Source organism: Mus pahari, chromosome 12, assembly GCF_900095145.1.
Source record: "Mus pahari chromosome 12, PAHARI_EIJ_v1.1, whole genome shotgun sequence".
Taxonomy (NCBI): domain Eukaryota; kingdom Metazoa; phylum Chordata; class Mammalia; order Rodentia; family Muridae; genus Mus; species Mus pahari.
Genome location: NC_034601.1, coordinates 18,758,243 through 18,784,563, shown reverse-complemented (window position 1 = coordinate 18,784,563; position 26,321 = coordinate 18,758,243). Strand labels below are relative to the sequence as shown.

General features: G+C 46.6%; 2 protein-coding genes across 2 annotated transcripts in view; one reads left to right on the top strand and one right to left on the bottom strand.

Annotated features, from left to right (window-relative positions):
* Window positions 1-6,408, top strand: part of Masp1 (mannan binding lectin serine peptidase 1) — a 72,294-nt gene extending 65,886 nt beyond the window's left edge. The window contains exons 14-16 of the mRNA XM_021209130.2: window positions 1,000-1,067; window positions 2,870-2,969; window positions 3,374-6,408. Of these exons, the coding sequence (XP_021064789.1) occupies window positions 1,000-1,067; window positions 2,870-2,969; window positions 3,374-3,564 (359 nt within the window). The 3' untranslated portion in view covers window positions 3,565-6,408. The remainder of the gene's footprint in view (window positions 1-999; window positions 1,068-2,869; window positions 2,970-3,373) is intronic.
* A 17,152-nt stretch (window positions 6,409-23,560) lies between these two features.
* Rtp1 (receptor transporter protein 1) lies at window positions 23,561-26,024 on the bottom strand. Its single transcript, XM_021210071.1, has 2 exons — window positions 25,753-26,024; window positions 23,561-24,080 (listed from the first exon to the last, which is right to left on the bottom strand). The coding sequence occupies exons 1-2, from the start codon at window positions 26,022-26,024 to the stop codon at window positions 23,561-23,563; spliced, it is 792 nt and encodes a 263-aa protein (XP_021065730.1).
* Window positions 26,025-26,321: the final 297 nt, after the last annotated feature.

Sequence of the window (26,321 nt, the reverse complement as noted above, 5' to 3'; positions counted from 1 at the left end):
AAAGAAAGAAAAAGGAAGGAAAAGGAAAGGAAAAAAGAAAGGAGAGGAAAAGAAATAAAATAAAGGAGAAAAGAAGTCACAAAGTTGAGTGGGCAGGGAAGGAGGTGGATAGATCTGGGAGAAATTAGGGGAGAATGAGATGAATATGATCAAAATACATTGTAAAAAATATAAAAATAACGAATAAAATGCAAAAAGGAAAGAGAAAGAGAGAGCAAAAGGAAGAAAGAGAAAAAAGAAAGGGAGGGAGGGAGGGAGGGAGGGAGGGANGGAAGGAAGGAAGGAAGGAAGGAAGGAAGGAAGGAAGGAAGGAAGGAAGGAAGGAAGGAAGGAAGGAAGGAAGGAAGGAAGGAAGGAAGGAAGGAAGGAAGGAAGGAGAAAGACTGAGGCACATCATGTCTTAGGAGTAGGTGTGGAATTACAGTTGACGGTCTCAGAACTTACATGTAGTGGTGTTTTCTGCATCCAAGGCTTCTTATTAAATAAGAATGCAATGACTTTCTCTACCCTAAGCCCGGATCCACATTGTCCCCACAGCTGAGACTTCATAGACATGAGGATATCATGTCTAGTTTTAGGGATTACGAAGTCCTGCCTCTCTGTTTCACAGATATGGAGTCTGAGGCTTAATGTGAGGCAAGGGGAGAAAATGTCACCTGACCTGTTGCTCTCTATGCTGGGCTCCTCACTTTCTCATAGCCGCTGCCCAGGTACCTCCTTCCTACACCCCCACCCTACTGTAGACACAGGATGTGAGAGATTACAGCTCTCACACGGCCTCAGTGCCTCGCCAGCTGCCAGGAGGGTGAGTGAGGTAGATCAACCAAGAAACCAGGTAACCCATCACAGAAGCAATGCCCTTCACTGGCAGCTCTCCCACCCTCTCCCTCCCCGAGGGAGCCGTTTCAGCCCTTTCTCCTCCAGCAGAGGGTGATGCGGTTGGCAGGGCCATCTCCAGCACCCTCACCTCAGCCTCTCTCCTCACACTGCCTCCCACAGGAACCATGGTCATCGTCAGCGGCTGGGGGAAGCAGTTCTTGCACAGGTTTCCAGAGAACCTGATGGAGGTAGGGTCTAATTTATATCCTACAAGCAAACACTTCCTGGCCGCGCATCGGGCCTCCTGCCGTATACTGCCTGCTCTAGGATGCCGGGAGGAAGGAAATGATAAAAGACAGGGGCCAAACACGACTCCAAAATTTAATGGGACTCAGAGTCCCAGAAAGTTTGATATGTTTGTTTAACTGGTCATGGGCTCCTGCCTCTAAATACCACTCTATGTGACTGGCAGCTTGTAAAAAAAAACTTCAGAATATAGAAATTCCCCCAGAACACAGCAAGTGCGGGTACCCAGCAGGCTCCGTGATTCATCTGCACACCGCGAAGACTGCATACCAAATTAGCAAGAACAGGCCAGGCTCCAACAAGCACAGTCCCTGCAGAAGTGAACTTGACCACTGCATTTGAAAACCATCCTCCTATGACTTCAGAAATGAATCCTGAACTTGGCCTAAGGAGCCATGGCTCCAAGTCTGGGGCCCAAGTAACGTGCTCAGTCCTTGAGTCGTTTTACACTTCTAGGTGATTAGAGATAGCATCAAACTTATTAAATTTCTTCTAAAAACTGCCTGGCTCTTACACTCTTGGGTTCTGTTATGGGCCTGGGTTCTAAATCCTTCACCATATTTAAGTCCTTGAATATATGTTATTTTCATCACAGTTTAAAATTTTGGCTGTGTAGCAATCATCCATTGTTTCACCCGTGAGCTTCCAAATGGTTGCATCCTGTCTCCTGTGAACTCGCTACAAGGTTTGCCAGGGAAAAGGGGGCAGAGGGTTCAAGATGGTCTCCCAAAGGATGATACTCGGATGAATAGTAGTTTGTCAGGGAATGCCAGCACATGCTGGCAGCATGTCCTCATGACATGGCTTCCTTTCCCCACTTTCCTAGGAGGGCCAGCCCAAGGAGAATCTTCATGTTCCTGTTGGAGACAGTGTTATATGTTATATGTTAATTATTCCCTTGTAACAAGAATCAACAGAGGGTGTGTGTGCCAAGGGTATATGTTCCATTCAGTTCTTGTAGTGAGGGAAAGTAATAAATGAGAGTTGGCTACGGAGCCAGTGTGATAGGCTGTCTAAGGACATGGCATTTGGGGAATGGACAGATAAAACAGCTGTAAGACACTGGTTATTCTTGCAGAGGACCCAGGTTCAATTCCCAATACCCACCTGTTGGCTCACAGCTGTCTGTAAATGCAGTTCCAGAAAATCTACTGTCCTCTTCTGTCCTCCACAGGTACCCGTTATGCTTGTGGCACACAGGCAAAATCACACTTGTGTAAAAAAAAAAAAAATCTTAATTTTCAAAAATACCTACTATGCAGTACTTAACACCTGTCTACACACTGTCAAAGCACTTGGTCATCCATTTCCTTTGAGAAACTGTTTATGATTAGTTTGTCAAAAAACTGTGAGGTCCATCTTTAAGATAAGGTATAGGAGTCTCAGTGCTCTAAGAAAGATCTCTCTTTCTTAAAGTCACATGCACCGGGTTCCAGAGCAGAGATGGAGGAAACATATACAAACTGTCTATATGTTGTCATATTTGAAGCTGGTATGTGCTAGGCAAGTATTGTCTCCCTATTACAGACAAAATAAGTGAATCTCAATCAGGCAAAGCTGCTTTACCAGGGTCTGTAGCTGAGGCTGTAGTAAAAATGAGTCTCCAGTTCTCCATTCAGCCATGCCTTTACGTGTGCCGCGCGGCAGTTCCTAAAGCCACGTGAAAGGCAGCCTGCTCAGAGCTGTCAGAGCAGCAAGGGCTCCTCAGCCAGGCGTGAGAACCAACCATGGCTTTGTGTTCCAGATTGAAATCCCAGTTGTAGACTACGACACCTGCCAGGAGGCCTATACCCCATTGAAGAAGAAAGTGACCAAGGACATGATCTGTGCCGGAGAAAAGGAAGGTAGGGCAAGAACCCAAAAGCCATGCACACACTCTGAACCTGGGGACCCAACAGCCATGCACACACACTGTGAACCTGGGGACCCAACAGCCATACACACACTGTGAACCTGGGGACCCAATAGCCATGCACACACTGTGAACCTGGGGTGGACACAGACAGTGGGGATGGGAATGGGAGAACAGAGGGAGAGGGAAGAGAAGGGGTGGGAGAATACAGAACTTTTGGCATCCCTTCCTGAACCAGCCCTTTCTGATATCTTACCTGACCTGTAGAGCACAACTTTGGATCCAATGGTCTGCTGCCCCCTCCAGTGGCCGATTGTCTGAACTACAAGTCAGACACAAGTTTGTGCTGGGAAAGTGTCTTTCTCTTTATTTTATCTGTATCTCCCTTTCATCTAGGGGGGAAAGATGCCTGTGCTGGTGACTCTGGAGGCCCTATGGTGACCAAAGATGCAGAGAGAGACCAATGGTACCTGGTGGGCGTGGTGTCCTGGGGTGAAGATTGCGGGAAGAAAGATCGCTATGGAGTTTATTCTTACATCTACCCCAACAAGGACTGGATCCAGAGGATCACTGGGGTGAGGAACTGAGTTCGAATCCCAGCCCAACACCAACAGAAGATCAGTGAACGCAAGCAACCTTTCCTTTCTGGTCCTCAGTCTTCATTGCTCATTCCTGGGTGATACTGTGGTTCGCTGAGCCTCCTTCCCCTGGTCTTTATAGAGGCAGAGGAGCAAAGCCGGTCAGGCTGCGTCCAGGCTCCACCACTTAAAATTTTTGTAATGATGGACAGCTGACTGCCTCTTTGAGCCTGTTCTTCAACCATGAGAAGCCAATGCCAGACCTTATCTACCTCACAAAACCACTCTGAGGAGAAAGTTAATATATACATAGTACTTAGCCTGGTGTTGGACCTAAACTATGTGTTCTAAAAGTGTGACTTAGCAAAAGGCAGCTGTGTCCACCGGGCAGGTAGAGGTCCCGTGTAAACACTCAGTAGGGTATTAGGAATGATTACTGTCACCCCTCCACCCACCCTCAGCCATTGCTTTAATCTGTCCCCTAAATTCTAAGCTTTTTCACCAAATACCATCCTCCCAAGCCCAGCCCCATTCCCCCATAAAAATGTAAACAAAATAAAATTCTCAGCCCTATGACATGACCCCAGTCACACACCCAGCAATGTCATTTGGTGCTTGAGCTCAGTACCAAATGGTAAGAGAAACAGGGCTGAGAGGAAATGGTGGGTTGTGAAGTCATATCTGCCCTCTGTCTCTCGTGGGACCCTCACGTCTCTCGTGGGACCCTCACGACAAGTCTTTTCTTCTTGTTTTGAAGGTACTTGTAAGCTCTGACATTCTAGAATCCAAGGGAGTCATGCCCCCTGTGATGAATTAGATTCAAAGTAATCCAGAAGAAAAATGTTCACTAGGTTCAAAAGACAAAATTTTCCTGCTGTCCCTAAAATTCCCACAGTAATCCACCATACTCAAGCCCCAAAGGACATAACCAAGGTCACGTGCAGCCAAAGATCTTCCCCTTGCTCTAAATAGAGTGGCTTTCCTGAGCCCCATCCCCCTTCTCGCCTCTAAGCATGGGCCGCACAAGGCAGGCCCTGGCAGGCTCAGCCTCTTGCTCTCTCTCTCTCTCTCTCTCTCTCTCTCTCTCTCTCTCTCTCTCTCTCTGTCACTCTCCTTCTCCATCTCCACATCTCAGATGAGCTTAGGCTGCCATTTCTCTGATTCTTGCCCCTTTGTCTCACCAACCTGTGAACGCTTGTCTTTGAAGAAGTTTCTAGAAACCTCATCCAAGATAAGATTTTTCAAACAAACAGAAGCCCGACCCTGAGTTTCTGTGCCTGAGAATTGTTTTTCATAGTAGACTTTGACCCTTGACCTGTATTGCTGCTGCTAGATTCCAGAAGAATCGCTGGTAAATGAGGAAGACAGTGAGGAATGAGGACTTGAGGGCATTAAGCCCAAGGCTCCACACTCAGGGACAACAATTTGCCCTACTACCCCTCTGAGCATGTCACTCTATCCCTATGTGTTTGACTATTATGCAAAGAGATGGCCCAAACCCAAGAATCAGGTACTGCTCAAGCGAGCTGCTACTCTATTTTAGTTCCTGATGAAGGCTTTTGATGCAGCTTTGAAACTGCTTGGAGACAATGTGCCTGCCCCTCCACAGCACTTCCTGAGCAGTCTGCTGTCCAGGACATGGCGACTGCTGCTGTGGCCTGCTGAAGCGAGGAACGTATGGGTCATGGCTTCCAGACGTTCCTGGTGGAACTGTGACACACATGTGACTTCCATAGGGGAATGACCCCAGACAAGTGTATTTTAGAGAGGCATGGAGATAGAAGAAAGCCCGGTGTTGTACATAATTGAAGGAGGGGAAGGCCAAGAACCAGCCTAGAAGGCAATGACCTTCAGAAAGTGAGTATTTCCACAAGTGAGGCCAAGGAAACTCTTCTAGAAGAATGGGAATCTGCATCCACTCAGATACCACCAGACCCTCCCATAGTAGTGATATTTCTAGAAAACCAGCATTCAACATGAGAACCAACATCTTAACAGGCCTCTCTCCAAAATTCTTCATCAGGAACTAAAAAAGAGTATTTATCCTTAACACTCAGCGCTTCAAAAGCCTCAGGCTTCCCATGCAGATACCAACTTCTGGCTGGGCCCAGTTTATTCTATTTATCCTCCAAATTATGACTTCATCTTGAGAAAAATAACTAAATATCCCATGGAACTTGAACCTTGGCCTCCAAATACCTATGACATGATCTGGTGGTTTGAGTAAGAATGGCCCCCATCGTGTTGCTATTTGAAAAGATTAGGTGTCACCTTACAGGCGTCGGAGTGGCCTTGTGGAGGAAATAATGTTACTGGAAGTGGGCTTTGGAGGTTTTCAGAAGCCCAAACCAGGCTCAGGGTCTCAAGATGTTGGAGTTTTGGCCAATTCTCCAGCACCATGTCTGCCTGCATGCCACCATGCTCTTGCCATGATAAAAACGGGCAAAACCTCTGAAACTGTAACCTAGCCCTATTTAACTGCTTTTGGTGACAGTGTCTCTTCACAGCAATAGAACACTAAGACAGAAGTCTAGATTCTGTTATGGTCCAAGAAACCTGATCACCTAAAACTAGAGACACAGAAGGATGGTGTAGCCTTGGAGTCTACCGTGTCTAAATCCATAACCTAATACTAACCAACTCACTACCTACGAATCCAGCCAGTTCCTAAGCAACTCTAAAATGTGCTGCCCATAAAAAAGCCCTGCCTTCCAGGCAACTGAAATCTACCTCCCGAGAAATTGATTTGTATAATGAAAGCTGTGATTTCATACTGTGAGCGCTGGTATTAGCAGTGATGATCATGCCTGGGACTCATTAGTCAAAGAAGTTGTTCTTATGGGAAACTACACATTCGTTCCAATAAACATCTGTGTTGAGTCAAAGAGCTCTGCTTGGCTTGTGGACTTTTTCATGCACTGATGGGTCTGGTAAGTTGTTTACATGATTCAAAAATTTGTTCTATTCGATTAGGATCAGTGTACCATGAAAAGAGAAAAGCTGATGGGAAAGTTGACTTGTAGATTTGAAAGCATGTCTTTGGTTCTATTGATTCATTCTTTCTAAAAAAAAAAAAAAAAAAAAAATCACCATTGTCTCTGCAAATTATCAGGATACCAAAAAGCTGACGTCTCAGCACATAAATTATCCTTCTCAAATACCACCCACATCCAGATTAGAAAGGGGTTTTGTTTTTGTTTTTGAGTTTATATGTTCAATGTCTGTCTACCCTGGCAAAGTCAACATTCTGGAATATGTACCTTCTTTATGCTAGAAGTTAATCTATTCTACAAAAGCGTGACTTAAAAAGCAAACAAACAAACAAACAAACGAACAAAACCCACCTATCACCTCTAAGATGTTTTTCAAACAAGAGATAAGCAAGACATTGAGAGAGGAAGTCAGGGTAACTCCCAATAGAGGCACAGCGAATCTCAAGTTTAGAATGGCTCTTTAATAAATCGACAGACAAGCTCTGAAGCAGCAAAGGTTGACCTCAGTCTATTCATTAAACTGAAAAGAAAATGCTTGCCTTCTCTTGTTTGAGATTATTAAATGCATGAGTCAGCGGAAGAGAAAAACTACTGAGAAATTAGAAGCTTAGTCTAAATATATACATTCTTTTGGAAGTAATCATAGATGTTTTTTAGTATACAGTGAGCTGACTGATACTGAATCTCTTACTTGCACATTCTCTAGTTGAACTCCAACAATAATCCATGATGGAATTACTCCTCTGATCCCCCATTTTTACGGTGAGCCAACCGAAGCACCGCAAACGGATTGTTACTGGACCTAGAAGCAGAAACTTACACAGCAATAAACAAACCAAGACCCCAGATCTTGGCGTATTGTATAATCCTCCAGTAAACAAGGCCCCCTTTGAAGCTGATTCTAGAACTTAGGCACGAAGTACACAAAACAAGCCTGGAGTGCCTTACGGTGCCAGAAAGTAAGGAAGCATTCAAAAATGTCCTCAATGGTGGGGACATCTCCAAATGGCAAAGACCCAACTGAAAGAGCCCCAGTGGACAAAGATGGAACAATTTGAACCACAAAAACAAAGTTATATTGAATAATAATCCAAAATATAAAACAAGTAACCACAAGCATATACTTTATGAATAAATTGTTTAATGGGCACATAAACTGTGAGAGTAGACAAGTCTGCTGTGAAGAAACTTGTCCATCCTTCAAGGGTGAGCAGTACATAATAGTTTTCTTCCAAAAAGCATAGTATGGGGCTGGGTGTAGCACAGGGGAAGAGTGCTTACCTAACATCCACAAGATATCAGGTCCGATCCCCCACCACACACATGGAAGAAAAAGAACAGTATGAGAAGAAAACATAGTTACTCCACAATGCAGACAGCAACGGACCCTACCTCAGTCAGAAAGTGAAGGTTGATCTCAACAGTAAGCACCCATAGTGAGACTGAACAGGGCTCTGCATCTCTCTGTTCTTCTCCACAAACTCTGTAACTCAAATCAGACAAATTTCAACTGAAGAGTATTCTGAAGAGCATCTGACCAATGTACCCCCAAACTGTTCAAGTCTCCAAAAAGGGGGACAGGGATATTATTTTTAAAATGTCACAACCAACAGAAGTTTAGAATGGGTTGTATTGTATACCCACAGAAGATATTGACCCGCTAAACTCCAGTTCTTCTACGTGTGAATTATTTCAAAACAGCATCATTACCAGTGTGATTAATTAAGAAGAGGTCAGCCTAGAGACAGAACAACCGTTATCCTCATAGGAGAAGAAGACACAAACACAGAGAAAAACACCATGTCGGTAGGTACAGAATCCTGCAGGTACAATTCAGGTGGCCCAGGACTGCCACCAAGACCTCAGAAAGTTAAGGACAGGCAGCACCTTGATTTTAGGCCTCTGGCTTCATCACCATAACTTAAAGGCCTCTAAAACACTTGGTTTGAAACATTCATAGAGTAGACCTCACAAACAATTGCATCTTGCATGGGATCCTGGAATGTGGGGCTGGGAGTGGTGGTGGGAGCAAACACTAAGGAGATTCAAACAAAGTATGGATTTGACTGTGAGCAATCTGTCTGTGTTGGTTCATTTATTATAGCAAAACCACTGCTCTAAAGAATAGAGGGCATGTCAGAAACAGATACTGCTAGCATGAGAGACACCATAACTCTCTGTGCCATCGTCACAACCTTTATAGATGAAAAACCATTCTAAAACAGAGTCTTTAAAAATTAAGTGACCTGTCAGCTAGAAGGTAGAAGACATAGGACTTGCAAGCAATTTCTGATCAACTCTGGGGCTTAATCCCGGGGCAGGCACACCAACTTTTGAGAAATGAGGCAACACACAGAGGTCACAGGGGGAGCTTTAGGGCAAAGACTCCCAGGTCCTTCTCCTGTCTGGTGTAAGGTTTGAGCCTTAGTGCCCCTTAGAAGACGCCTAGTTGGTTCTACCAGGGGTCCAGTCTGAGAATCAGTGTTCTGAGTTATCCGGCCCATATGGCACGCCCCTCCCAGAAGAATATGAGAGTCACCATTTCCCAGGCTTCGGCCTTTGAGTCCATTTACTCAGCTGATAGAAAAGAGAAATGGGTCAAGGTCCCCCAGTGTTCTAGCTCGTGATCCAGAATATGTTTCTGTGACTCTGTAGCAATGCCCTCGCTAGGGTATTCCTGCTGTAGTGTCTGCTAAACAGAAAAACTCTTCTACAGTAAGAAACTAAGACAAGGAAAAATGCCTCAGAAAGTGGGGAGCAGATTATGGGGGCGCAAGGAGGTGAAAAGACCCTGGAAGGAAACTGAGTGACATGGTGTCCCTGAGAATCTAGGGAAAGCTGTCCCGGAAGAGACTGGAAAGTCGGAAGAAAGAACACCACAGAGTCTGGGGAGACTGAAAGCTGGAGGATTTATGAACGGCTCTAGAAGCTTTTGGGTTTTGGGGGGAAGGAAAGACTTGAGCTTTCTGAACCAAGAAGATGTATGATCAGTTCATCCTTCGAATGAGGCGTCAGTGTAGAGAATGAACTCAGAGTCAAGATGGCCTCCGAACATCAGGCAAGAAATCTATTGTTCCTCATTGAAATGAAATCCACAGGAAGGAGAGTATTGGGCATCTGGAGTGCCAAGAACCTAGGGCCAGGCCTGAAGAAGATCTCACCCTCTGTGAATGCTTCAGAGAGCATTAGCAGAACAAGAAACAGAGCAGGGACCAGAACCCAAAAGGAGTGATGCTTTTCCAGATCTCTGGTCTTTCTCTGCCTACTGGCATCACGCTAGAAAGGAAGCGTGGGCTACTCCGAGCCTGAGACAAGGAGACAAACGGGGCCTTTGTAGTGCTCTCCTGCATCTGGTATGCATTGGTCTTTTTTTCCCAAAGAGATCAAGAAAATGTCATTTGGATGCAAAAACACAGGCTCGATTCCCAGCAATGAGCCTCTGATCCCAGGGAAGAAGAGCCAGGACCATTTCAACATCAAGGCAGATAACAAAGGCTCTGAGGGAGTTCCCCCTAGAGGAATGGGGGACAAAGCATGTTATGACAATGAGAAGGTGTGTCTAGTCCAAGTGGTGCCAAGAGCATACATGATGAGTGACAAAACAGGTCAGAACAGGCAGGGATGCCCTTCCCCCCACTGCTTCTGTTAGTCCTTTGCTAGCCCCCAACAAAATCAGAGGTCTCTGAAGCGTGGATATGGATAGAATCCCCTGCTCATATGCTCATGCCTGGGGTGGCTGGCATAAGGCCTGAACACTGGAGGTTCTGAGGATGTCCATGTGGTTCTAATGAACATCATTTGAGAGCCACTGTTCTAGACTATTCTGCCAGAATGTAACCTCTGAAGAATGTGGGAGCCTGTTTGTCCCAGACTTATGACTTGGATTGAGGTTACTCAGTTAGTAAAAACAGGGACAGAAGAGGTGGCAGGGTAGCATTGTTCGGGGGGGGGGGCAGTTTTAGGAGATAGGACTTAGTGTTTTCGTCAGCAGGGCTGTGCCCTCCAAAAATTATGGTGACCCATTCACCCCCTTTCTGTGTCTCCTGATTTAGGATATTTGTGCTCACTCTAACACACATGTTTTACCATTGTCAGCCATAGCCTTAGATCATAGAAAGAGCCATGCCCTTGAGCTTCTAGAATCTTAAGCAAAATAGGCCATTTTTGCCCCTAAATAGCCTGCATCAGATACTCTGTGGCGGTAACGTGATGCTAACTGATGCACAAGTCATGTTCTTCCAGTCTATAGTGATAATCAAGCACCAATCAGAGCAAACCCTGGCGTTCTCAGGTTCCATATAGATTCAGCCCAGCTTCAAGGTCTCTGAAGCTGCTGACCCAGTTAGATGATGAGGACTTTTATCTTCCCTTAGGTTATTTATCATGTGACATTATATTTCCCAACTCCTACAACCATGTGGCTTATTTAATCCATGTCCATTAAATGCCATACGTGCTTCAGGCCTGCCAATAGGGCCCATCACAACTGAATTTGTTCCTTTAAACAACTCCACAACATTTCTGTCTTGGTGTGACCTTGTGTGCTCAATTCCTAATTGGCAGTCTAGGCCTCCCACTAAGTCACTTTTATTTCAGTACATTGTTAAATTATGAAATACTTCAAACACCCTGGAAAAGAAAAATAGACACACAAGTCCATGTCCCGCTCGAAAGGGATGAAATAGTGTTCTGTGTGAGGAGTCCCGACAGGGTTCCAAGCCAAACTGTGAGACTGTGCCATGAGAGGAGGTGGCTTGTGCCAGGACGGAGAGATCTGCGGCTGACTGTGAAGACCGGGATGGAGCCCAGTCCTAGCTCTATTTCTGGGTTCAGACATTTTATCATAAATGCTTCCTGCACCTCCATCTTCACAGTCTCCCCCATGAGTTCCTCCATCTTTTCCAATCTCTGCCTGGAGAGCCCCAAGTTCCGGTCCTCAACACTCTTCCCCATCTGTGTGCTGTCACTGTCTCTGGATCTTTAGCATCATCTAAACACAGGTGACTCCCATTAGCTTGCCCCCCCTTTCTGATCTATTACTGATACCTTGTCATTTTTTTTTTCAACGTAATATTTTTTTTATTGGTTATTTGGAAATTTAACCTAATGCATCCCAACCTCTGTCCTCCTAGGTCAGCTCCCCACCTTGTAACCACCCCTCTCCCCCTAAAAAGAGGGAAAAAAAAGAGTCCAATCTGTTTTGCCCGTAGATTCACTGAAACATGGTCAAACTCACAGTGGCCAGCCCCTTAATGAAAACTGAGCCCGCCCCACCCCCCACCAGAAGCCATCAACTGTGGATAGCATCGCTTCAGCATCCTTATTGCACTTTTTAATAGTTCTCTTCTATGGCTTCTTGTCTAGCCTGCCACTTTTGTGGCGGGGGAGGGGTAGGAAGGAGTAGGGCTTCCCAGAGAATCTTTCTATGTCTCTCTTACGTTTGAGTCTACAGCATTCAATACCTCTGCAGAAGAAGTCCTCTTGCCCTCTACAGCCAGCAGGTGTATGGATCATGGATCTCCACATGATTTCTGGTGACAGCGCAGACCACAGGCATCAACATGTGTGACAGGCCTCAGCATGATCCTGCTCTCTACCACAGCATGGGCCATGGACAACATCCTAGCTCTTGGTGGCAGCACAGGCCACAGACATTAACATGGCCTCTGGGACAATACAGGCTATGGGGACCAATATGATGCCAGAAGACAGCCATATGAATATCAACATGGCCTCCTATGGGAGCTCAAACCATGAACATGCACATGCCCTTCAGTGGTAACATGTATGGACCATGGGTATCAACATGGCCTCTAGGGGCAGCACCAACCATGGGCATCCACACAGCTGCCAGCTGCAAAACATCAACATGGCCTCAAGTGGCAACACAGGCCATTCACATCAACATGACTTTGGGCAGCAGCACAGGCAATGGAAATCTACCTGGCTTTTAGTGGTAACATGGGCCACAGACATCAACATGGCCCCCTCCTGCAGCAGGACCAGTGGGTTCTGCTACCCCACTTCATCATGATGGTGACAGCGTCATCCCTCCGGAACTGTATGCTCCAAATAAACCCTGTAAGTTTCCTTGTTCATGGTGTTTAATCACAATAGGAAAGTAACACACACACACACACACCAATTGTTAAACTCCAAGGGCTTCCTGTCTATCATGTGAGCAGTGACCCAGAGCTGTAACCTGTGATTTATACACACAGAGCTCTGCTCCTGGTCCTTTTACTATGCAGTCATAGTGAGCATTTGAGATTGCTCCTGTTTCAAGGCCTTGGTACAAGCCATTGCTCTCTGTGCCCCAACTTTTTTCTTTTCAATATTTCTGTTATTGAGGCCCTCCCTAGCTATCTAACCTAAATTTGTAACTCCATCCTCTTCTGTATGGACTGTGATAGGCAGCCAGGTCCCTGGTGGAGCACAGGCTTGAAACCCCTGTGACCCTGCAGGGCATAACCCTGCAAGGGATGGTAGGAGTCTTGTCATGCTCTTAGACATGAGGTTCTTGGCAAGAGGCCACAGCTCTCCATAGGTTTGTGGCCACCAGTCACATAAGAGCAATGCTCCAATCCCCTCCACAGGTAGAGGACTTGACCATAGGTCACAGCCTCAAGACAGATCTCCATTTTAATGAGGTATCTAAAAGCCTGGAGGCTTAGCCAATAAACTCCCCTCCCAGACACTCCTTCCTGCAAAAGGTATTTAATTGACTTCAGGCCCTCCCTGAGAAAGTAGGGTACAGTTTTACTCATCGCAACTCTCTGCCATGGCAATAAATGCCTTAAAACCATGGACTGTCTCTTTTCATCGGGATCCACCATGGGGAGCAACAGAACAGGCCTTCACCTAAAGAGCCGCCTAATCTCTCACAGAAGGCCTCTCAGCACTCCCACCCATGGCCTCCACCAAGCCAAGCCTCCCACCTACAAGCCAAGGACTCTCCTCCTCGAGGGACCCAGCCAGATCTCTCCCCCTTTCCCTCCAGCCCCAGGCTAGATCCAGCCTGCAGCCCCCCACTCCATTCTCAGCCCTTCTGCAGCATCCAGTGGCACCTGGGGTGCCCAAGAGCCTGAGAACTCCCTGCAGGCCCGGGGACTCCCTAGTCAGCTCTGGCAATCCCTGGGGACCTCAGATCACACTCCCCCACCCCTGGAGTGGTGTTCCACAGCTTCACATAGCCCGATACCCACCCAGCACCAGTGTGGGGTATGCACAGTCAAAACTCCCATGTCCCACCTCCCCGAGTAGCAGAGTGGACATGAGACACCCCCCCTAACCCAACACTCTTCTCCTTCTCTTCTTGATATTTAACTATCCTTCTAATTGTTTTTTTTTAAAGGAAACTATTTAATATGCCGTACATTGTATATTGTTTATTATCTAGTAAGTCTACTATCAACAACAGGGGCTAGTCTGGTATCCTCTGTTATGTACTACATGCCTAGAACAATGTCTAGCTCATTAAAATATGTACTCAATAGACATGTGTTGGGTAAATGAATCCTGCATATAACAAATATCTTGTCACGTCTCAGAATATTTACATCTATGGAGGGGGGGGGGAACAAAGTAAAAACTTACCAGACAGGAGATAAAACTGCCACTTCCCAGTATATTTTCTAGATGCATTAAAAAATACTTATCTTTATTCCTTCAGATAAGTGCAGCTCTCAACTCTCATCAAAGAAGTTTCTTTTTTCAGAAGAGACCACCCCAAAACTCCATAGTTGGTCAAATTGCAGAGAACAACAACCATAGGGTGCCCAGCCCCCAGCTGATATATATGCAACAATCCCTCACCTAAGGGTCAGGGACCATTGCAGAAGAGGTAACACAAAGATTGTAAGACGCAGAGGACCAGGATGCCTGTGTGAGGCAGCATCTTCTAGGTAGGACAGGGAAGCTGCAACCATGAAATCTCAGTCATATGGTCACCAAAACGAGGCCTGCACAATGACAACACTAGTAGGCATGGCAACTGTGGTGATCTGAATAGGAATGGCCCCCACAGACTCATGTGTTTAAAGTCTTGTCCATAGGAAGTGGCACTATTAGTAGGTACGACCTTGTTGGAGGAAATGTGTTGCTGTGGTGGAGGGCTTTGAGGGCTCAAATGCTCAATCTATACCCAGTGTGGCACACACTCTCCTTTTTGCTGCCTGTGGATCCGGATGTAGAACTCTCAGCTCCTTCTCCAGTACTATGTCTGACTGCACGCCACCATGTTTCCAGCCATGATGATAATGGACTAAGCCTCTGAAACTGTAGGCCGGTCCCAATTTAATGTTTTTCTGTATAAGAGTTGCCGTGTTCATGGCGTCTCTTCACAGCAATAAAGCCCTAACTCAATAAACAACATAGGTGTAGGAAATCTCACAAGGTCTTTCCCCTGTGTGAAGAGCTATAGGCCGTCAATGGCTGCTGAGAGAGGCAGGATCACTCTTCTCTAGGGATAAGCTCCCTAATAGGTTATCCATTTATAAGCAATCAGTCCGAAACAGGTGTGCGTATGACCCACATTAAATGGACTCATCAAGCTGTCTTTATATGTACATATGTGTGTGACTGTAATTGAAGAAGAGAGGGAGGATTTGAATAGGAGTAGAGAAGACATGGCAAAAGTTGGGGACAGGAGAGGGTGGGGTGGAAATGACATAAACACAGCACTGAAGTATAAAATTCTAAATTGTCTTTAATGACCTAAATAAAAAAGAAATGAGAAGACAAAACACAAACTGAAACTTCATCATTACCACCCAAGGCTTTGCGTAAGGCCAAGCCTTCCAAGGGAGGTGCCTTTCAAAATATGCATCTTTAGAAGAAGCGGGAGCATTGGGTTGATGAAAGTTCGCTTTAAAAGAATAAAGGGAAGGAAGAGGTTAAGAGTTTATTCCATAAGAAGGACACATTTCAAACTGACAAAGACATAAGGACATCCTGGGATAACAGTTCTATAGCGCATTAGAGAGACAGGGGTCAATATGTCCCTGGACAGAGATGCCCAAGGACAGAGATGGCTGAAGAGAGCAGAAGCAAAGTCAACGTGTGTAGGATCCTTCAGTTACTGCCTGCCTCAGAAACTTTATGCAGGAGAAAATCCAAGTCATCTGAGGTCAGCAGCCCGGGTAACCGTGAGCCAGAGCTAGAGCTTCCAGATCAGTGAGATTTCTGCACCCCAGACACACGTCCACCTGCTTCTTGGGGGTGGGGAGTGGGGGGTGGGGGGAAGGGGGATCAGCTTTCATCTCCTCCCTGCATGTGCTAGGATACCAGCAATGCCAGAAATGACTCCAGAGGAAATGCCTTAGTTGGGAGTCCTACAGAGAAACAGAATGAGACTTGGAAAAGAATTAAAGTCCTCCTGGGGTATTCTAGACAGTAGGAATGGGGCCCGAAAACCACTGGTGTCTTCTGTTTGAGATTTTTAAAATAGCAACCTTTGAAGAATGAAGTATGGTCACCATGCTTCTGGAAAAACAATGGTATGGCTGTGAAATAAATAGAAAGACAAGGAAAGAAACTACTGTGGATGCATGGAAACAAGCCAGTTTGAAACCTGGGCTGGGAGATCAATCTTTCTTTTTCCATAAGCATTGACCAACAGCATTATATGAAGTCACGGGGCAGAAAGAGTGTCAAGGCTCAAAGGAGAAGAGTTTAATTGAAGGGAGAAAGGGCTTGAGTGTTTAGTAGACCATGTGCCATGTGGGAGGCATGGCCCCAAGCAATACTGAACAATACGAAGTTATGCCTAGTTTGATGGAGGGAGGGATAAGACTCAAAGCACTCAGGTGCTGGCTGGTAAGAGGCAGGATTGGTCCTCAAGTGATTTCCAGCCCTGTGTTTCCTGATCTATGAACCCTTGGTGCACTGTGCTGGTCAGGCTCTTAATCTATTTATACCCCGGGTCTTCATCTGTAAGAAAAAAGCCCTGTATTTTTAATTTATTTTACAGGTGCCTTCATTTTCCTTCTGTTAAGTTTCTTGGTTCTCGAGAAAACTTTAGGGGAATTCTCCAGAAGGCTAGTGACCAGTCCCTCAGTGGGTTTTGGGATGTAATCAAACTATTACTTCTTGCTGCCCCAGCATTAAGGACCCCAGCCTCTAGAGCTGCAAATGGTACCAGTAGGTCTCCTCTTAGTGTAAGCACCAAAATCCATGTGCAGACACTACAGTGGGAGAAGGGCCAGGCTTTTGGAATGTCTCCTGGGGAGTTTATTTATAACACTTTGAGTACATCTAACAAGTTCATCATGTTGTGTGTGGCGTGTGGAACCACCCTGGAGAATTCTGCAGAGATAAACAAGCAAGTCTGAAATTCCTTATCTGTCACAAGTACAGGGGACAGCAGGGAGACAGGTGAGGGCTGAATAATAAAACCAGAAGCATCTCCTATAGTGGGAAGAGTCCTAGGAAAGTTCTAGACTAAAGCTGTAGATAAGGGTTGGGCTCTGTTGTATAGTGGTTTTGTCCTAACTCAAACATTCTCTCTAGGAGTTGAGGGTCTTGAAACTCAGGAAATAAATGAAACATATAAGCTTGGGAAGCAGACAAAACTTTCAAATTTCAGGAAAATTTTGAAATTGCCAAGACGCACAAGGCCAAGTTGGTAAGCAGTAGTAATTGCATGTCTCCACCTGCCAAAAGGCCTCCAGGTGGTGCTAGGGTCACGGCATTTGTGAGCCCTCATCCTCATGGGGCAGCAGGCTTCTCAGAGCTGCAGCTGCCCCTCACACTTCCATAAGGGATCCCCAATAAACTCTGTGCTTCACTGAGCTAGCCTTGGGTGGCCTTGTTTCTTCTGTCTGCCCTCACTGCCGTCTCTGGGCGGAATGGATGTCTGTGTAATTCTCCAGGAAAAGATGCAGTCTCCTTGCTCTGCATCTCTTCACAGGTTTGGAAACAAGACACTTCTACGATCTGATGACATTTTATTGTCTGCTTAATAAAGTGATCAAGGCTCTAATGGGTCTTCCAACTCTCAGACCCATGGATTTGCAAATGTTTACTTCCCTAAATGTAGGAGGCATGCAAGTCCTTGTGCTCACAAAGCACCAGGGAGACAGGAACGTTAAGCAGGCAGGGTTGTCTCTCCAAAGGGAAAGATGTAGAACCTGGTTTCCACCCAGAAGGCTGGGAGCAGACATGGGTAATAGCCTGGTGACCTTTACTCTGTCTATATGGTGAGACCACATTGGATCCCCACCCCTTTCCCTTAGCTTGAGCTTGTTTTCTCAGTTAATGTATAGAACCTATCTTTATAGAAGATGCTCCATGTACTTTACAGAGTTTCAATGTAGTCAAGTGTTAAGCTTTGTTGTGCACATGGGATTGTTAATTATCACTAAGAAACTTTTTTTTTTTTTATAAATTGTGCTGTGCTTCAATATGCCTAAAATAAACTACTCCGGGTCAGATTCTCAGAGTTTGAACCAACATCAAATTGAGTCATGTTGAACCAAGCCACCTTCTTGCTTCTCCCATCACTCTGTTGGCCATGATGTCTACAGAGACCTCTAAATAGCCTTTCATAATCATAATGCCTTAGAGTTACAAAGAGGGTCTGTGAGAGCCAAGGCAGAAGAGGCAACAAGCATTCTAATCAGAAGCACTGAGTTTATCCTCACATGAATGAAATGCAGAGGAAGTGATGTAAACCAGAAATGACTAGAGAGTGTTGGAATGTACCTGTAGAGTGAAAGGAGAAATACATGAAGCCATATGAAGCATCATCCCCACTACCATGGGTAAAGGTTGGTCCCATGGCAACATCTCACCACCCTGTGCAGAGGCTGGTCCCATGGCAACATCTCACCACCCTGTGTAGAGGCTGATCCCATGGCAGCATCCCACCACCCTGTGCAGAGACTGGTCCCATGGCAACATCTCACCACCCTGTGCAGAAGCTGGTCCCATGGCAGCATCCCACCACCCTATGCAGAGACTGGTCCCATGGCAACATTCCACCACCCTGTAGAGATTCTGGTTCCATAACCTCATCCCTACTGCCCTGTGGAAAGTCTGGTTTCCTGGCAGCATCAGTATTGCCCTGTGCAAATGCCAGTTCTAATGAGGTGAAGAACAAGAGGAGTATTTGAAGCCATTGTAGCAAAATGGTATAACCATACTAGGCAGCTCCAAGTGTGTGTCCCCCACAGGAACATTACAAAATCACCATAGGATAGCTAAAATAACCTTATAATCATGCTGGAGATCAGTCAAATGTGTGGAAACATATGAAACTCTAGGAAATGTATTTTTTTTCTTGTCTCAGCTCACCATTCTTCCAGAGAAAGTGGAATGGACCATATGAGCAAAGCCTAGATGTTATTTGCAGTGTTGTTTGGTTGGTTGGTTGGTTGGGTTTTCTTGTTTGTTTTTTTTGTTTTTGTTTTTTTTTTTGGTTTTTGTTTTTTTGTTTTTTTGTTTTGTTTTTTTTTGTTTTTGTTTTGTTTTGTTTTCGAGACAGGGTTTCTCTGTATAGCCCTGGCTGTCCTTGAACTCACTGTGTAGACCAGGTTGACCTCAAACTCAGAAATCCACCTGCCTCTGCCTCCTAAGTGCTGGGATTAAAGGCGTGCGCCCCCACTGCCCAGCTATTTGCAGTGTTTTAATCAGTCTGGGAGCTGCCTAAAGAATTGGCCTCTGTCTTGCTACATAGGAAACACCTGATATCTACCTGGTAAAGCCAATTGGAAAGTTCTGGAAACTTTCAGGAGTGGGGTCTAGCTGGAATGAGTAGGTCACTTGGGGGGGGGCTACATAGGCTCTTAGAAGGGTGTGGCCCTTCCTTGTCTCATTCTGTTTGTCTTCATCCTGAGGATACTCCTTCTGCCACCATGACATTCTGTCCAAGCATGTGGAGGCAAAGTGCCACAGAGGGACAGCCTCGAAGTTCCAAGGTAAAACAGAAGTTTCCACCCCGACATTGCACTCTGAGGTGTTTTAGTCACAGTTACAGGAGGCAACTGATCCAGAGACTTAGCAAACAGACATCAATGTAAGCTACTAATCTAATAGCAGCCCCTTCTATTGTCTTTCCCCCTATTCTATACTGGTTAGGTGTCTTGTCGGTTTGAATCTGGATTGAGAAAATTCCTCCATCTGATAGGTTATAGACAGGCCTGAGAGTCATTCTCTAGATTAACAATTATATGAGAGGACTTAGCCCACTGAGGGAATGTCACCCCTGGGCATGTGGGTTCTGGGTTGTATAAGATTGTAGACTGAGCAAGCCAATAAGCAGTACTCCTCTATGGGCACAGCTTCAACTCCTGCCTTCAGGTTCCTGCCCTGACTTCCCTTGGTGGTTCTCTGGAATTATAAGATGAAATAAACCCTTTCCTCTCCAATTTGCTTTCGGCCGCCGTGGTGTTTATCACGTGGTGCTGATAACAAGCAAACTAAGGCTTTTGCTTCCCTGCCTCTCCATCCTAACCCCTGGTTCTGTGGGTCACATTCCTTATAAGACACCAACAAATAAGGCCCTGTCCTAGCTTCAGCATTCTGGGGATCCAGACAGAAGTACAGGCAAATTTGGGCTAGAGAGATGGCTCAGCGGGTAAGAGCACTGACTGCTCTTCCAGAGATCCTGAGTTCAATTCCCAGCAACCACGTGGTGGTTCACGACCATCTGTAATGGGATCTGATGTCCCCGTCTGGTGTGTGAAGACAGCTACAGTGTACCCATATACATAAAATAAATAAATCTTGAAGAAGAAGGAGAAGGAGGAGGAGGAGGGGTGCCGAGGGGGAGGAAGAGGAGGACAGTACAGGAAAACGGCCAAAAATGGAGGGTGAGGTGCAGATGCAGGTTGTGGCATAAAATGACATGTCAAGGGAGGCCTGACCAAGGGAGGGTGACACTCACAGAAGACTTGAGAGAGGTCAGAGAGCAAGCCAGGAGCCTTTCTGGAGAACATTGGTGGTAGAGGGAATGGGGATCGGGCCCTAGGGAAGAGGATTTCCAGCATGGATAAAGAACAGCACAGAAGCCAGTGTAGCCTCAGAAGGAAGAGTGCTAAAGGGGATTATAAGACTATTAGAGCCATGCCCTCTCTGGGTTTTACAGAGTGGGGAGGGGAGCAGAGGGGTAGCAGAGCTTCACTCAGATTAAAAGGATGCCCTAGCTGCACTGCTGAGAAAGACCTAGGTTAGGAAAAGGAAGGAGGCTTCCCCATGCCCTTCCACTTGTGAACTTGGAGATGGCAAAACATCAGCCCTTTGGAGGAGACCCAAAAAGAAGCAGGCTTCTTTACCAGGCAGAGCTAGCCCAAGGCGGTATGAGCTGCCTTGATCGGTGAGGATCTCTCTGTCATCCGGGGTGCTCGGAAACAGGCTGAGTAGGCCAGCCGGGGGACATGTGAAGGGCCAGGCTTCACAAGGGTGAGACGAGGAAAGAACTAAAGCTGTTTTAGCCCCCAAGAAAGGCCACCTGAGGTAGAGACGAAATGAGCAGCTGAACGTCCCAAGGGCAACCAATCCAGAGTTACAACAGAACCCACAGCTTCCGGGCTTGGAGAGCTCAGCAGCATCACTTGTCTAAATCCATGTTAGCATCTTAAACAAACCAACCCTGTCCCTCTAAGTGCTTTGGTTTAAATAGTTTATTTGGGGTTGATGGGTACAAGATCTAGGAAATTAGGTGGTCCTATGAAAAGGGGACTATACGTATTCTCACGAACGAACAGTACACAGAAGCAAAGATGTGGCTGGCGATAGCCTAGCTATTGATTTGCTTAGTCATTCAACAAAATCTTACTGAGCTCTTGTTCTGTGTGTGCTCAACAGAGGTAAAATGCAATCCAGGGAGTCTGTGCTGGCTGGAATTGACCTTCTAATGGGGAGGACCTCCAAAACTAAGAGATTACAGCGGGTCAGATGTGTAGGCATTCTAGCAAAGCAATGGAGACCAGAGAGTAGGGTAACGCCCTTGTCGCAACCGATCTCCATGGTGGGAAAGGACAGGGAGGACAGGGAGGACCGTGCTCCCCGGTAACGGGATGAGAGGGAAGGCAACTGAGGAGGGAAACGGAGCCCTAGGGTTCTGAGAAAGCCAGGGAGATTCATCATAGGAGATTGCCAGGCATCGTTTATAAACTGGATGCAAATGAAGCTGCCCCTTCCTTAGACGGATTACACCAGGCAGCAGAGGTTTGCTCTAACTCAGATGTTTAGGTCACTACTATTGCTTTTAAAAGTTCCCAGGGTTCCTAACATACAGCGAAGGCTGAGAAGCCCTGAAGTGAGCAGGTGACTCCGACAGCCTCAATTTGGCTCCAGGTGCCAACTGTATTGACCCAGATCAGAACTTAATAGAGAGTGGTGCCCAGGGTGTGTGGTTGACTAAAGAAATTAATACTGTGAAGGAAGAAGTCACAGCTGGTTGCTACTGTCAGAGCGAGGGTCATGGTGACACTTACCTTGTGCTGATTTTTTTTTTTTTTTTTTTTTTTTTTTTTTTTTTTTTTGTGGCCCAGAGCAGTGGCTAGAGAGAGTCTCAGTAAGAGAGAAGACAGGATACCGAGAGGGGACACTCATGGCCCCAGGGACATCAAGGACCATGTGGATCTCAATGGTGCATTAATGACACCCTGAAGGTCTTATGTGTGCCACCTTTATGTAAGTAGCTTTCCTATCGCCCTCACTACAAACATTGTGACTTTCTATAGACCTGACTGGAGGACAGGAAGTTGGTTACTAACACAGTGAACAAGGGCCTCGAGAGCTCAGGGTGGGGAGCAACCCATTCCCAGCCCTTCACCTCTCCCCTCCTTACTCTCTATTATCAGGGTGTCGCCAGTCCTGTGGCTGCAAACCGTAATGTACCCTATTTTGAAAATATGTGAGCTTCTGGGCACTCTCTACCAACAAGTTATTTGTATATTAATGCATCCTCCATCACTGTGGTCCAGGTAGAAAGCCTCTTTGACAAGAAAGCCAATGTGGAAAACCAGACTTCTACCCTTTCAACAAAATCCCAGGTGCCCAGGCCCCTGTTCCCCTGTTCGTGACACAAGTAACCTGACAGTCTGAACCCTGAAAGCTCTCCACTATAACGGGGAGTCATTCTATGTGGTTTCCTCCCAAACCTCTCTAAATTGTGCCACTCCACAAGCACTGAGTGTGAGGCCTCACCCTGTGACTCTACCTCAACGGTCACCCCTTGGTCAAGCAGGCAGACTGTAGGACCCACCGGAAGGACAAGATGCCAGAAGCTTCCAGTCCGGGGAACACATGCACAGCACAGTGGAGCCAGCGGCCCAGTGGCCCTACCTCTTTAACTTCAGAAGAAACTTCTGTGTGTACCCGAGGCAGGCTCATATTGAAGGCAAAGAGATTCTGTAAAGCTACAGCTAGATGCTGTGGTTAATAATGAGGACAAGGTGAAAATACCAAGAGAGCAAAGTCAAGTTCCTTGGCTTTAAGATCTTTAGAGATAACCTAACTCTATAATTTCCAAGCTTGTTTTCTTTTTAAGCATATATATATATATATATATATATATATATATATATATATATGTATAGATATATATATATATATATATATATATATATATATATATATGCATGTATAGATATACATATATATGTATATATGTACACATATGGTGTCTGTGTATATATACACATTATTGTATATATGTATATACAAAAGCCCTACATGGAACACCATGGAAAGGAGTTCTCTTCTGATTGCAGCAAGGAAGAAGGCAGATGTTGGGGGTGGGGACGGCTATTAGGTTAAGAGAAAGCAACTCACTCATTGGCTACTTCCCAAATCAAACATTCCTGAGGTACCTAGAAGGCCTTCGGAACCCTTGATTTCTTTTTGAGAAATCAACCAGCCAGCCCAGACCCTTAATTTTACAGATAGGAAAAAAAAATGGATAAATGTTCAGGGTTCCCACGGAATCAATAACTGCATCACATTAGAATGTGTCCCGTTCCCAAGCCAGGTCTCACCTCACCCCTTCCCACCAACTAACCCCAAGCTTAGACAGAACTACGGAAGGAGAATTGCAGGTAGATGATGAGCATCAGGACCGTGGCCCAAAATAAGCACCAGGGAATGGAGCAGAAGTTGCAGCCTGAGCCTGCTTCGGCCTGCGGTTTGGTGGGGCTGGGAGCACGGGAGAAGGTGTAGGTGGTCGCCTCCTCCTCCAGCAGCTTCTCGCTGGGCTTCCAGTGCACGATGCCTTCCTGGCAGGCCTCGCAGAACTCTCCGCGGTGTCGCCGGTTGTCCTGCCGGCTGGCCACATGGATGCGGTAGTGGCCACCACGCTCCCCATAGCACTGCTCGCGCAGACTGGTGATGAGGTTGTCCACCAGGCTTTCGATGTTCTCCTCCAGCATGCTGGACTCATCCAGCCGCGCTGTACCGCACTCGTAGCAGAGCTGCTTGAACACACGCATGCGCACCGAACCAGCGCGCTGAGCCTTGTCCAGGTACATGTGGAAGAGGATGACTACATGGGGCGACTGCCAGGTGTGCCAGCACCAGGAGCAGTGGAACCTGCCAGCGGTGGAAAGAGAAAGAAGAGAGGGCCATGTGGAGGGAGGAAACAGGCCAGGAAAGGGTGAGGAGATGTGGATACTGACAAAAACAGAGCCCGGAGGTAGGGCGGTGTGCTGACAGTCCCCAGGGTCCATTAGTTTCCCCAGGGCGCCATCCTCCTTGCTCTATGTGAGTGCCCAAGGGACAAGAGCAGTCTCCCAGACTTGCCATCGGGCATCTAGTAATGGTCTGCTCCCTAGTTGCTTTCCAGAGTCCGCATCTCCTTTCAGCCTGGTACCTTCAGGCCTTGTCCCTCATCCCAACTCTGATGAATTCATTCCTCATCTATAAAATGCTCTGGGTACATTAAGTGAGCCCTCTGCCCATACTGTGTGGAAGTCCGATAGCAAATCTGAATGTTGCAGGCTAAGAGATACATAAGCCTATCCGTCAACACTGAACAGGCTAGCACTGGCCCAGAGCTAATGCATTCCCACGTCCTGGAAGTGGAGGCAGAGTGAGCCCAACGTGACCTGCCTTCCCCCAAGGGCCAGAATCTCCCACTGACTGAGGCCAGCAGGGGATCACAAGTCAGTGACCAAGTCCGAGTTAGCCACAAAGCGTGCCCACCCTACCCCACAAGAACCTCGGGGAAGCAGCACCCTCCTAACATCTGATCCAGGCGCCCCACGTTTTCATTTTAGCCTTTGGATTTATTCACATCTTTAACAGCTATTTCCCTCACTCAAGCCATGTCGGAACCGGAGGGGCCACAGAAATTTTGGTTCAAGACATAGTAAAAGAGCCCTTGGTGTACACACATCTAGTGAGAGTCAGAATCAGCGTCCAGCAATGCTGGCAGGAGACGACTTGAGAATGAGCCAGGCTAAGCAGGGAGGCCTTCGCTTTTAACCCAAACACCTGCATTACCTTTCTACCCTCACTCAAGTCCCCAAAGTAAAGTCTTAACATAGACCCATCGACTGGACCCAGGGACTAGAATGTAGCTATTCTCGGGTATCTTTGTATCTACAAATCACGTGGGAGCCTTCTAAAATTTGGGTACTGAACTGAATCTGGAAGGGGTCCAATATTCTGGATGATTGTCACCATCATTGATCTCTGGAGCGCAAGGTGAAGCTCTAGGCCAACCCTTCATTCCGCAAGTGGAGAAAGCATAGCCCAAAGAGCAGGGGTGGATTGCTCAAGCGTCATGGAGACACCCGCAGAGTTAGTTTCTAACGTGACTCGTGTGTTCACGGTTTTAAACCAAATGGAGCTGAATTAACCAGGTGTGAACATCCCCAATATAAGAGCACAGATTCCCTTGACCCCTGGTGAACCTAAGCCTCTCTTCTCTCAGTTCACAGCTACTCTTAAAGACATTATTGAAATCAAAAAAATATGTAAGCTGTCAAGAGTCAGAAACTCCTAAGTATAATCCACCTCTTTATTTGCCAAGTGGAGAAGCCACGAGAAGAGAAGTTCTCCTGTAATCAGCGGAAAGCCGAGGCTCAAACTGAGGGTCCCAACCCCCTCTGAGGGATGACCTGTCTTCTAGTTTACCTTGGCCTAACAGCAAGACTTAAGCAAGCATGGGTTCTGTGTGTCCTCTCTCCTTAGAAGATGCCCCAGGGCTAAGTAAGGTTCCAGAGGCCACCTGCAGGTTCCTTAGTTCTGGGCTACTCACCTGCCTGAGGCATGAAGTTCTAGGTACTGCTTCCAGCCAGGGGCCAACACATTGTGCTTGAGGTTGGGGTCTATGATGAAGTCCCAGCTGTCCGCCGGCTTCACCTCCTCCATCTTCTCGTAGAAGACCTTCTTCCACTCGCCTGTGGTCACACTCTTACACATGTCTTCGTCAGTGGGAAGAGGAGGCAAACTACACTTTATAGAGAACGTGGGGAAAGAGGGTAAGTGTAGGGCAGGGCAGCGCAGTCTCCACGGTCTAAAAATCCTCATCGGCAGGACCGGGAGGAAGCAGGACCCAGCTCCCTCCTTTGTCCGCAGTGGAACCTGTCTCCAAGGCAACCAGGCAGAGTGCCAGGAGACACAACCTGGGGAGGAGAGTCTCTGGAAGGGTATTCCAGGGCCCTGGTTGCAGTCTACAGAAGCAAGGTTTAGGAGGCTAAATGATCCAAGACAGGTTGGGGGCCTGACAAAGGCTAAACTTCAGACCATCTCACCTCGGCCTGTAACAGCATGGCAAAGTAAGGACTTGAGAGCTGGCTCAATTTTACCTTGCCATCCCCTGGAGAC

What these genes read in the sequence shown, in the direction of transcription:
- Rtp1 (XM_021210071.1), bottom strand. Translation starts at nt 26,024, where the DNA reads ATGAGGATTTTTAGACCGTGGAGACTGCGCTGCCCTGCCCTACACTTA. An exon ending in GAACTTCATGCCTCAGGCAG is followed by an intron (nt 24,081 to 25,752) that starts GTGAGTAGCCCA and finishes CACCGCTGGCAG; the next exon opens with GTTCCACTGCTCCTGGTGCT.